Source organism: Calliopsis andreniformis, chromosome 9 (genome assembly GCF_051401765.1).
Source record: "Calliopsis andreniformis isolate RMS-2024a chromosome 9, iyCalAndr_principal, whole genome shotgun sequence".
In the NCBI taxonomy this organism is placed as follows: Eukaryota; Metazoa; Arthropoda; class Insecta; order Hymenoptera; family Andrenidae; genus Calliopsis; species Calliopsis andreniformis.
In genome coordinates, this window is record NC_135070.1 from 5,490,304 (window position 1) to 5,503,838 (window position 13,535).

The 13,535-nt window shown below is 36.5% G+C and overlaps 2 protein-coding genes across 4 annotated transcripts; one reads left to right on the plus strand and one right to left on the minus strand.

Annotated features, from left to right (window-relative positions):
- Positions 1-3: 3 nt before the first annotated feature.
- Positions 4-6,250, plus strand: Ire1 (serine/threonine-protein kinase/endoribonuclease Ire1). 3 transcript variants are annotated; one of them, XM_076385580.1, is made up of 14 exons: positions 4-20; positions 727-1,044; positions 1,131-1,260; positions 1,802-1,844; positions 1,915-2,294; positions 2,384-2,603; positions 2,690-2,928; positions 3,024-3,376; positions 3,450-3,613; positions 3,685-3,971; positions 4,067-4,363; positions 4,534-4,709; positions 4,804-4,995; positions 5,446-6,250. In XM_076385580.1, exons 2-14 carry the CDS (start codon positions 937-939, stop codon positions 5,818-5,820), a joined length of 2,964 nt encoding a protein of 987 aa, XP_076241695.1. In that variant the 5' UTR covers positions 4-20; positions 727-936; the 3' UTR covers positions 5,821-6,250. The 3 variants fall into 3 exon arrangements, with proteins under 3 accessions (XP_076241695.1, XP_076241694.1, XP_076241696.1); XM_076385579.1 differs by lacking the exon at positions 4-20 and adding an exon at positions 145-164; XM_076385581.1 differs by lacking the exon at positions 4-20 and having other exon boundaries at positions 223-1,260; positions 1,932-2,294.
- Positions 6,235-11,193, minus strand: LOC143183837 (sialin). Its single transcript, XM_076385582.1, has 3 exons — positions 9,262-11,193; positions 8,245-9,142; positions 6,235-7,260 (listed from the first exon to the last, which is right to left on the minus strand). The coding sequence occupies exons 1-3, from the start codon at positions 9,460-9,462 to the stop codon at positions 6,917-6,919; spliced, it is 1,443 nt and encodes a 480-aa protein (XP_076241697.1). The 5' UTR covers positions 9,463-11,193; the 3' UTR covers positions 6,235-6,916.
- Between the last annotated feature and the right edge of the window lie 2,342 nt (positions 11,194-13,535).

Below are 13,535 nucleotides of genomic sequence, written 5' to 3' on the forward strand. Positions count from 1 at the left end.
CTTGTGCTTGTGTACAAGGCGTATGTGCCGTAATACTATTTTGATAATATATTTATTTAACCACAGTATTTGTGCACGTCGAATTCGAAAGCGTCTCACTACAAAATATTCTAAGGAGTATGACGCGTCGGCGGCGGCGACGACGTTGGCGAAACGATGAATGAGTTAGTGCCATTGTGATTGTGTACGCAATATGGCTGTTATTGACTATATTATACACGACATAGGCGTATACAAACATAGATGAAATATTTTTTTACAAATTGGTACATAGAGACATGCAGTGTATTTCTACATACGACACAACACACGTGAGCCACGTGTCCATATCGTTATCGCTGTCCTTTGAATGCATGCGCGATATCGTTGGTGGATAACTTCCACTAGACTGCGAATTGTTGATCATTTAGCATGAATGCTAAAAACGTTTAATTGCATCATCGAGATGATCGTTTTGGAAGCGATCATGCATACGAAGAAAATTAATGTTACTTTTGTACTTAAAATGCGTGCTACGTGAAATCTCGTTTTGCGACAATGATCACCTTGCGTCGCAATCGTGCACACAACAAATGGCAACGATAAACGTTCAAATGGATTTTTATTGACTTATGGAGTGTACATTGTCAAGTCATTTTTAGTGATATTTATGAGAAACATCAAGGCAGGGATTGCATGACAGAAAAATTATGGGAAATAGTTTCGAACAATATCCTGTGTGTACAGATTTGATGCAATGGAGGTTGTTGAAGAGTTACAATGATAATAACAATGCTTAAGCGTGATGAGGAGACAAGTGATTGCTTATCCTGAGGGAGAATGTGAGAGACTAAAGAAATCTTCCGCTATAGTCGTGCAGTTTACTTTTTGGAGCAGATCGAGTCTTGGTTTTTGTTCTATCAAAGTGTGATCGGATGACAAACTGCTGTTTGAAGGATGAAGCTAGAGCCTTTAAAGCTGATTTTTCTGGTTATTGGAATGGTGTTTTGTGATGTTAAATGGACAGCAGGATCAGAACAATTGGAATCTTTCAAAGAAAAAGAGGTATATCAACATCATCTATCCTTTGCTTGATGTTGTTAACTGGAAACTTTCTTATGTGAAGCTAAATTATGACGAATACTATGTAGTACAAACAGAGACGAAATACAGAATTGGTACCGGAACAAGATGACCCTCTTTTGATGTTTTCCACGCTTGATGGTTCCCTTATTGGCATAGGACAACGCTCAGGGAACATACTTTGGCGGCAAAGAGATGGTACTATGTGTATTTATCAAAGATTATACATACTAACAAGTGTCAAGAACTTAATGCAGTAATTGTTCCCAAATTGCGCATCTTTAAACACTAATAAATGACAAACCCTTCAATTTACTCATTTTATTCTTTTTTTACTCATTTCATTCTTATTTAATTTAATTTTTCTATTGACTTTGATAATGTATCGACAATGTAATATTTTATAGAATAAAAAATAATCTGATTGCTGTCATGTTTGGTATTACTTTCATTAGAAAGATTTTCTGTATGCACTAGTTACATTTTCAAAAATGTAAAACAAAAAATACAAAAATTTTGATGTACATTTTTGGGTAACTTATTTCTTATTACTCGGTTTAAGAAAACCGAGGAACCAGCTCGAGCGACCCTAATTGACGACCTTTATTTAAGATAAAAGTCAAAGAAACTGTTCTCCAAAATAAAAAGCGTATTAGTTTTCCAAATCGCGCGCTCATGATACCGATGCACACGCGATTTGGAAGAATTTACTATACAATTATTTACACGTCTGTTTCAGAACCGGTTGTCAAAGTACCCGTTGATCTCACTCAATCTTCCACGTATGTAAAATTAAATAGCGTTTTCTAAAATGTTATGCCTTTCTTTGTCCAACTTTTTTATACATTTCAGACCAATGTTCTTACCAGATCCAAAGGACGGTTCTTTGTATGTGTTTGGAACAGAAACCGAAGCTTTAAAGAAATTACCCTTTACTATTCCTCAACTTGTTGCAAGCAGTCCATGTCGTAGCAGCGATGGCATATTATACACTGGTAGAAAGATTGACACATGGTTTGGTGTTGATCCTCGTACCGGCGAAAAGGAGCACCTTCTGGGATTCGACAAAGTTAAAAATACATGTCCTGTAGATATGCAGGATATTGTTTTTGTTGGACGTACAGAGTATAATATCATTATGGTAGATAGCAAACGAAAAAACAGAAAGTGGAATGTTACATTCTACGATTATTCCGCTGCGAAAATGGAACCCGAAGGAGTGGACAATTATGGTTCGTTGCTATTTTGTTTCTAGTACTAGACGTCGATTTATTCTGAATTTGTAAGACATTAATTGTGAATGTCATTTTTTTATTTACAGATTTAGTTCATTTCACAACAAGTTCGACTGGACGTATTGTCACTGTTGACAGGAGATTGGGTATTATTTTATGGGAATTAGATGTACAGAGTCCAGTGATAGCGGTGTATATTGTAAAAGAAGAGGGCTTGTTAACGGTTCCATTTACCAGTGTCGCGGACGAAACGTTGGACCTTCTTCTAACGCGTTTTGCAAACAAACCGAGTGATATTCAGCTATAGTAAGTGACATAATCTTATCATGATTTATTTGTTTTAGACCATGTATTCGTAATCTTTAGAAATATATTATCATTTTTCCTTACAGCCCCACATTGTACATCGGTCAACATAGACACGGACTTTATGCTTTACCGTCTCTTGTCGATTCAACAACAGCCACGATATCGAGTGATATTGAACAACTACTGCTCGAAGGTCCATTATCAGATTCGCGATTAAACGAAAATGATAACAAAGTTCCTCTATCCTCTGATAGTCCTGAGTACGTGGAAAGCACCGATGACACTGTCACTCAGCCTCGATATCGAAGTGTCATTACTCTAGGTATTCGTTCATAATAAACAAACAATTAAAATATAATATATATGTACACGCTGGGGTTGTTTACTAATTAAGCTTTACTAATTTCATTGGAATAGGTCATTACGAAGTACCACCAGAATATAAATTACAAGATCAACAACCCCTTCAAATCACTGGTCGGTCCGATCCTGTAATCGAAACCTTACCATTACGATATTTAAATTCGACAAAAGACTCTTTGTCTCTCGATTTACAAAATGATAGTGGAGGATCAGCACCTCGCAATGAAGATGCAAACACCGAATCCTGGCGTGAATTTATACGGAATGTTTACACGACAAGCAAATGTTGGTTTAATCAACAGGAAAATAAAGCACTAAAATTAACATTAATTGTATTGTTGGGATGCATCCTAGCAATGTTTTGGTATTTAAACGCACAATTCAAAGAGTTTCAACAACTTTCGCAGGTACCTTTATTATTTTCCATTTTGTTTGTCGAATTCAAAATGGAAAAATTTTAAAGGAGTTTATTCTTTACAGCAAGGTTCACGAGAAAATAGTCGAACTAACGACTACTATGGCACACGATCAAACACACTTGCAGTACCTGAAGATATGGGCGAAGGCGTGGTAAAAGTTGGAAAAATAACTTTTGATACTGGACAAGTTTTAGGCAAGGGATGCGAAGGCACTTTCGTGTACAGGTAGACACTGATTACTTCCTGATTTGGACGCTTTCATAAATGAAACTCTACGTCATGTATTATATTTTCAGAGGCGAATTCGATGGTCGTTCTGTAGCAGTAAAACGTTTATTGCCCGATTGTTTTACGTTTGCTGATCGAGAAGTTGCGTTATTGAGAGAATCCGACGCGCATGCGAACGTTGTACGATATTTTTGTACCGAGCAAGACAGAATGTTTAGATACATCGCTTTGGAGTTAGCTGAAGCGACTTTACAGGACTACGTTGCGGGTCACTATGATAGGCAAAAGATATCCGTGAAAAGTATTTTACGGCAGGCTACGTCAGGACTAGCTCATTTACATTTTCTCGATATAGGTGAGTCGTTTGTGTTATACTCGACGCATGGTGACAACAATATCTTTTATATTTAACTTTTCTAACTATTATTCTGTGTGATTTGTAAATTACAGTGCATAGAGATATTAAACCACATAATGTTTTATTATCGGCACCGGGACCACGTGGAGAAGTTAGAGCTATGATATCGGATTTTGGACTGTGCAAGAAGCTACAATTAGGTCGTGTGTCTTTCTCGCGCAGATCGGGAGTAACAGGAACTGATGGTTGGATAGCACCAGAAATGTTAAATGGAAATAGAACGACTTGTGCTGTGGATATTTTTTCTCTTGGCTGTGTTTTTTACTATGTTCTTTCTGATGGAAAACATCCTTTCGGAGATCCATTGAGGCGACAAGCCAACATCCTTTGTAAGACACATTCTGTAATTGGTTTACATAGAAATTCTTCTTTTTCTTTTCTTATCATCAGTGTTTAAGTTGGCAATACATAACATTACCTTTTCTGTTTTTCTGTTTCTTTTTTTATGAGTAAACAATTAGTAACATCTTATTAATAACTGATATGTTTAACGTAACAGGTGGTGAAAGCGACCTAATGGCCCTTCACGACAACGTGTCTCAGAATGATAAGGAACTCGCATTAGTACTTATAAAAGCAATGATTGCTAGTGATCCGTCGGAACGACCACCAGTAACAGCTGTTTACGATCACCCTATATTCTGGGAGTCTTCGCGAGTTCTCGGATTCTTTCAGGTATTACATATATTATTTTATTTTCATGAATCATTTTAATCTATCATTGTTTACGATCGTTGATATGCTCATGCTCGTGTGAACTTTGTTTCAGGATGTGAGTGATCGAGTTGAAAAAGAACAAACCGATAGTCCGGCTTTGATTGCATTAGAAACTAACAATGAACACGTTGTACGAAGAGATTGGAGGTTATTTATTGATTCAGAAGTTGCAACGGATCTTCGAAAATATAGAAGTTATCGTGGTGAAAGTGTTCGTGACCTTTTAAGGGCATTACGAAATAAGGTACCGACGGAAGCATATATAGGGTGCTTGACAGCAAGTGTTAGAAATTTTAAAAGATGACTCTACATGTTACAGTAAGACAAAAATCAAGAATAACAAAACTGTGTTTAAGGCTTCATTTTAGAATTATAAATTGTTAAAGAAACGTCTAAAATTCCCGTGAAATGTGTCTGACCCGGGACTTATTCTATTTCCGACGCGTATTATTTAATTCAGACACAGCAAAGACAGTAGAATAAGTCCCAATACAGACGCAGTAAAATCAGTAGAATAAGTATCGAGTCAGACACATTTCACATGAATTTGGAGAGTTTTTTTAACAATTAATAACTCTGACACGAAGCTTCAAATGCGTTCTGTTAAAATTTCTGACATTTCTCGTTGAACACTTTGTAGAAATTCACTAACAATATTGCAAGTGATGTCTTGATTGTTGACAATTTTTTTTAGAAACACCATTATAGAGAATTAAGCCCGGAGGCTCAAAGAAACCTTGGAGACATTCCCGATAAGTTTACCGATTACTGGCTATCTAGATTTCCTCGTTTACTATCGCATGTGTGGTGTGCAATGCAGGCTTTTCGCAATGAGCCGTCTTTGAAAGACTATTACCATATTGATTATGAATTTTCAAATACTTCAGAAACAGAATTTTCTAGATCTACAATTATACATTCTACAAATTACGCGTTATCTTCGACGTCTTGGAGAGGACAGGATAATATTGATTGGAGTCCAAATAAAGCAAGGTATCGTGGTCAGCGGCGGAAAAATGATAAAAAGAAACCCGATGTTCCACTTGTATGGACATTACCCTCTAGTTAGGAAACTATTACTGATCTTGTTACTTAATACGATACACGGTCGTTAATAGCAACAAACGTTTTTTCTACTTATGCCCTCGGGTATCGAAACATTATGCCGACCATTTGTAAAAACAGAATCAAGCGATACATAGAATCAAAACTGTTTGTAAATAATGAAGTACTGTAACTAGTATACATACGAACATTTGTAAGATACTGTATACTACAAATACAAATAGAGATAATTGAAATCGAATGAATATTCGATACGATTCATAAGTGGATATTTAATTATGGGTTTAACCTGGCAAAATCATATTAACATTTCCCGTTCCGCTCATTTTCGAAGCGAAAGGAATGTCGTTTAAAAACGTAATGAGGTTCGTGAAAGAATTACATGTATATGTATATCGCATAAATGTACATAAATACATACGTCTCCACGCATACTTGTATGCGTAAGCTTTATTCTAAAAATGTACATACACGTACATATCGTGCGTGTTTTCCGTTTTTTTCCACTTTTTTCGATAACATTGAACAAATGGAAAAAAGATTGACGCGTATGCATGCACGCACGGAAGTAACTGTGCACGTACTTGCGCAAAAATATTTTCAGGTACACGGAATATCTCGATTGCGAGAACACGTCGATGCAATGGTCAGCCAAATGTTTTTTTCATTCTCGCTCGATAACGTGTTCACTGAAGCGTGCTCACCTCTCAATGTGTGGGTTACGATTCGTCTCCAACTTATTTTATTACGCCTTCGTTCTCGCTCAATTGTTACCTTCTGCTACAGGAAAAAACAGAACGTGAAACTCGGACTAGACAAAAGAAGGAAAAATAGAGGATACGTTGAAGGCTTTAAATATTTGCTCGAAAAATGATCGATCGATAAAGCTACTTCGCGTTTCTAGACGATAATCGTGCACGTTACGTGTCGTGATATAATAGTCCTGCATGTGACACAAGAGGTGTCTACGTCTTAGGCGTTCAGCTGTAATCGAATGATCTATGAATGAATCAAGCGTATCAAGCTCTGATTATGCGAAAACATTAACTAAACAGTCAAACGACGACGAAATGTTTCTCAAATGGTTATTCCTTCTTTTTCTAAGAGTAAACTTTCCCTTCTTCTGGTTTTTGCACTTCCTTATCTTTCTTTCTCATCCGCCTTTGTTCCCTGTCCCTTCTAATAAATTCAGGGTCGTTCCAATACTGGACTTCTCCGCTCGCGTAAAGTACAAATATCACATTGGTCACGATGAAGACGCCGAGGACGATCCAGAATACGAGCCTCCATTCGGAGATAGTTTCATTAGGAGCTAACACTCCAACAAGGTACGGTGTTAGGATACCAGTGAAAGCGCCTATTCCATTTACAAGAGCCATCACAGTGCCAGAATAATTTGGGCTGAGATCCAAGGCGTTAACTTTCATTCCGGGATAAAATGTGCCTGGAAAAAGAACCATGAGATTTTCCATTAATCTTCCACGATAGTTAATTTATTGATCGCCGATCGGTTGTGGGTGACGCCTCCTGCATATTCTGTTCCACTTGATGAAGAAAAAATGGGATATAAGAAATAATGCTACAAAAAAGGATAGCTAACTACAGGAAAACTTTGATTACTCAGTTTAACATTAGATTCGAAACCAAATTTTTTTGTTACTGTAAGAATGCTATTATGTCAAGACTCGAGTTGCAATCAAGATGCTACTATAATTTTTATTTTTAAACCATTTGCATCATCCGGGAAAATAAAAAATATGCCTTTAGCATCAACTGTTTTCTTAGCATATCTAAATCTAGCTATACTGATCAAGAAAATTGCGCGCATATACATATGTATACGTTAATGACGTAATTGGGTTAATAGACCGAATAATCAAAATCAAGGAACAGAGGAGAATGGTTGTGGCTCTACTCTACATTTATATTAGAGTGATCTTTAGCTATAGATGATGAAAAATTGTTTCACGACTTTTATACTCTCACCTATTAAAATGGTTTAAATCCGTAAAAAATATATTTAGAAGATGAATTTAGTCAGATAACAAGAAAACATGCCTCCATGGTCCTAAAGTTTCATACGTAAAATCTCTTAAACACAGCTTCACCCTTACTTCAAAGCATTTAGCAAAAATATTTAACTATTTACTTGCCTTTTTCTTATATTTTTTAGTCTATTGATAAGTTAAGATAAAAAATGCAAGCGTCACAGCATCAGGACTTAAGCTAAGTTTTTTTTTTAAATTTAAACTCCTGATTTAGTGCCTTTTCTTTATCTTCAGAAAACGCATTTTCTCGTTATCGGATCGAAGTCTTCTTTTAAAGATATTATTTTTTTATTGATATAAATCATTTTAGGGGTAAGAATTAAAAAATTCGGAGGTCAAAACACAAACCCAACCACCCCAATGCATATATTATTACGTACCCATTAACGTTGTGCCAACAGTAAACATGATGACAACCAACGTCCTGTCGCACCTAGCGTAGGATGCACCGATAATAAACACCCCTGGTCCTATCGATGCGATAGTAGTGCCCAATTTGCGAACATTAGTCCGTGACATTAAACCAGACGTGATCATCCAATCGGCTAAACAGGATGTAATTATACTACAAATCCACATCGTCAGGTAAGGCAAAGAAGAAAGCAATCCGTTGCTCTTAATTGAATATTTGAGTACGCTGCTCATATATTTGGGAAGATCATTTATCAAAGTGAAGAAGCCCCAATCGTGGCCCACTTGTGCGATTACCAGTGCCCAAACTGGTACGGAAGTGAGAATATGTCTCCATGGTGCTGTAGGTGGTTCTTTATGCGTGTGGGCCTGCATCTTTTCGTGTAAAAAGTTCTTTTCTTTTTCGGAAATAAAAGGATGCGAGTCTGGAGTATTGTAGCATGTTACAACGAATATCAAGAACCAAAGTAACCCGACCGCACCGAACACGTAAAACACAGCTGGCCATCCAATGGATGAGTAATGAAGTATTAGTCCAGATATCGAGTTCGCAAATACTGTACCCAGCTGGGCGCCAGCAAATACTAGCGAACCGATCTTGGATCTCTCTTCCGGTGGTGTCCATTGTGCGAGCATGGCGTTTAACGCTGGAAACGTTGTACCTTCGCAAAGGCCCATCAATATACGGACGATGATGAGAGCCGTGGCCTCCCCTAGGTCCACAACGATCGGCGTGATCAACGTGAACACAGCAGTTGCAAGAATCCCGAGGCCGAGGGAGTATTTTCCTCCAAACTTTTCTGACAGCATTCCGCCAGGTAAATGAGTCACCACGTAGCCCCAATAGAACGAGGATAAAATTATACCCTGACCGAAAGATACAACATTATTTATTGCCGGTATTATATTATGTAATAAGTGCGCCGTAATTTTATTCACGGTAATCGACGTTTTTTTTCGCCGTTGTATTTCTTTTTTTATGTTACCTGAGTTACCGAGTCCCACTCATAGAGCTTCACGTCCGATGGTCTTGATATGTTCGAAGTTTTCCAATCATCTCCCATCGATTCGCACGTGTGATCGCTATTATGAGTTTCGTTTGTATCCTGCGGGTACACCATCTCAGTGATCGTGATCGAGAGGCACACTCTCATCGCGTAAGCGTTGAACAACGCCAAAAATCCCATTATCGCGAATATCCATCGTTGAGGTATTCTCGCACCTGTGCATATAAAGTATTAACTTATTGGTAATTGCATTGATAAATGAAGGCCCAGCAATAGACTGTCGTCAAGAAGAAAGCCCGAGGTCAACGGCGCGGAAGGAATGACGATTAGCAAAGCCTTTCCCTGTTGGCAGCTGTCTAACGAGCCGTACAAACCAATCTGGGTAAAGGTCAGATTCCTTGCACGTAATAGTGACTCCGGTGCAACATGATTTCGATTTCGGCTCGTGTTTGACACGGCAGTTAATGTGGGAACAAACGCGCTGAATCGACAACGATGGCAGAGAGAGGGAGAGAGAAAGAAAATTTCGGAAACGAACGAATCCTTGAAGTGGAAGGCTGTGCGCGTCGGATGACCCTCGAGTCGCGATAATCCGTGACTTGGTTTTAATTACTTATCAAGAAGGTCAACTCGAATTAATTGTTTCATAATCGTAGGTCATCGTACACCTTCCTTATTTGCAATAAGGAAAATTTTACATTAAAGAATACATATTTGTACGTGACTGATAAGTAAATGGGGAATGGTAAAAAGCAGTATAATTATGATAGATCACATTGGTAATTTAGTAGACTAGGTCGAACGAAGAGATAAGACGTTCAAGATGATAGAAAACAACGTTGAGTTCCGTGAAAGCTATAAAATAATGTCGCTGTAACGTTACTTGTTTGACGATATATTGAGCAATTTTTATTTACTACAAAGTGTTGTATAGATGAGCGCAAACATATTCAATAACATGTACGACGATGACGAAGATTGCACATTCGATTGTAATATTTCTTATCGATTATGGAACACGTATTTCTCATTCCAAACGAGCATCCACGAGGATTAAGAACTCGATGGCATGCTTTAGCGCTGGTTTTGTGCGTCACATTGTGACTGCAAAATTCTTGAAAAAAAAAAAAAAAAAAGTACATACACGAGGCAAATATTTTTCCCCTGTAACATTAATATCGATTCGAATCGACGGATGACAGTAGTTTAGTGAACGTATAACATTTTTTACTTTGTTTGACTAAATGACACCAGACGCAGCATCAACGACTTTATCTTATCTAACAATGTACGGGAAACCCAAACAGGAGAAGCCAAAAACTACCTTAAGATAAAAAGATAATACATACTTCAATGCGATTTACTGACTGATTATATCGACGGGTAAAGTTGTTGATTCGCCCGAAAGATAATGAGAAAGCGGTATTTAGCTTAAGCTGTTCTTCAGAGATATCCACGAATGGTCTAAATTGCTGTAATTCCCGACTTACGAAGTCAGTTATTTTCCTACCTTTTAATTAATCACTAATCTTACCTAAGAGCTCATCTTCTATCAGAGAATAATAAAATGTGTAGAGTCCCTTATCGCAAGCATTATTACCTGTTCATCAATATTTTTACACTGTTTCATTTGCAATTATTTCGCTTTTATGACTGGATGACAAGTGATTTTGTTTTCTGCTACGCAGAACTGGTAAGAGAGATCTTAATAAAGCTCATGTCTAAAAAGAGGACTTAATATGACGATTTAAGCAGCTTCTTTCTTCTCAGTCCGTTATTTTAGATATTTATTCAGGAAAACGATTTCTTACCATTCAAGGGATGAACAGGATTCGCAAGATCGACATCGAGCAGTCGCGAGGACGAATGTTGCGGAAACTACAGAGGAAAGCTGTGAACTTCGAGAATCTATTAACGACGTACATGTGATACTAAATGTTCTAAGTTCCGTTGTTATTTACTAGGCAAACAACCGAGCAGTCGGCCTCGATCTATACACGATGAGAATATCAATTTCCAGCAAAATTCTATACACGTGAATTGCGTTCGTTATTCTTTCTAACGCTACTTTTAAGTACGCATCCTGCCTCATCAAACACTTTATTACTAAAATTCACGAAACTCAAACGAAGTCTTTCGTTAACATCAGAGTTGGACAAAACGTAATCTGTTTAATGATTAAGGATTATGAATAATGCAAAATCAAGTTAATAATTATTGACTACTTATAGTAATCACTAAGTAATCGGGAGGGAGGATTTAGAAGGCTTTCTTGGCGCGTCGGGGTGAAATATTTAAAGTACATGCACCTCTCTGATACTACAGCTTAAATAAATCCATAGTAATTATTTATGCGTTAAGTGTATACCTAACAAAGTTTATAATATTTTTAGATGTTTTTAGTCTAAAGAGATCCTCTGGATTCGCCACTAAATAATCATGATTTATGAATAACAGATATAACCGAAACTGTTATAATCAAAGGGCATAATTAACTCTTTAATTATTAATCACGTAATGATTTCACTTTCAATTATAATTGAATCAATAACATATTAACGATAATGATAAATATTTGTTTGATAATTTATATTTATTATAGAATTAAATAAACGTATAATTAATTTACACATTTTATAAATTTTATCTATTATGTACTGCTACTAGTAAAATATAAATTAACCATTCATTTTATAAGTATAAATTACCGATTTATGATAACATATTACAAAAATGATTTATGGTTATTGATTTATATCAATAACGAAATTAATTGATTAATGATCATAATTATCGTCATTATATTCAATAATCGGTTAGAGAAATAATCACAAAACAATCAATTACTCTCCAACTCTGACATGCAGTGTAATCGACGAATGCTGAAGTTTAAAAGGAAATTATATAAAGAAAATAAATATCTTCCAATGTAGAATCAAAATTTGGTGACAGTACATTTTTCGAAGAAATCTCTGTGACATGACCGCGAATTCTAAGCTATCAAAAAACGAAATACTAAAAACGATAGAGTAAGAAAATCTTTTTGAAATACCGTAAAATAATTACTAATATAACGCACTCCAAATTTAAAAAATATATAAGTACAAGTAATTAGTACTCACAACATGCCCTCCAAACGGGTACCATCCTGTTAGAAGGTTTAATTGGATACTTGACTATCGAAGGGAAACAGACAACAGAAGAACTAGAATCGAAGGACGAGGAGTTTGCACGATCCTAATTTGAACTGGGTACGTATGCAGTCACTACTCGGGGTTGTAAAATGGGCCCAATGGAGAAACGAACTTAATCATTCACAAGACTCTACGGCTAAAAACGGTGATTAGATCGTGCATACCTCGGCCACATGTTTCAAGCAACTGAATCGTAGCTCTCGATGCGAATTCGTTTTATACTCGTGCACGTGTTCCTCATTGAACATAAAAAGGGAAAGGAACGTGGATAAGAGGCTAAGCACACTGGTAAAAGTTGACGCGGAGAAGGCATAATAACATGGTAGGGGAAATGATAACGCGCCTATAGATGTGTGTATTCCTTTTTGACACTTTACGATTGTTCTTTCAGTATCTACAAGCAATGACGATTTTAGATGACGATAATAATCAAAGAAAGATGAAAAGTAGCAGACACTGTCAATGTCGATAAAAGTGCTTACGTTTGCTAATTCAGTCATTCATCCCTCTTTTACCTTCGTTTTTTCTTTTTTCTCTTAAATCACTTTTTAATGAGGAGTGTCATAATTCCTATCGCATTTTTCTCGTTTAAATTATCCTTCAGAATAACGGTGCGTAGAATTTCTCGGTAAAATATGGGCTTTGATAAAACTATTAATAATCCAATAAGCCGTCAGCTTAGATGCGACCTGAGAAACAACGAACATAGCCCTTACATGAGGTAAACAAGCGATTAGTACAAAGCAAATGCAATGTGTAAGTTTCTTAGTCATATATCTGCAGTAACACTACATAATGTCACCAAGATATTCTGTGACTATTTAAATTCAAAGGAAAAACCGCGATTTCGCAACGCTTCAAAGAATCGAAAGCTTTAAAATCTTTATCCTTCATTCCACAAGGAATTGTGAAAACGTATTGAATAATGTAGTTTTTCTATATCATAAAACGCCGTAAAATGTATTAAATATTTTTTTTTAATGTAGATACTGCTATCGATTATTCTTATATTTATATTTTTTGAAAAATACAACTCTTATCTGCAAATGTCTATTTCTT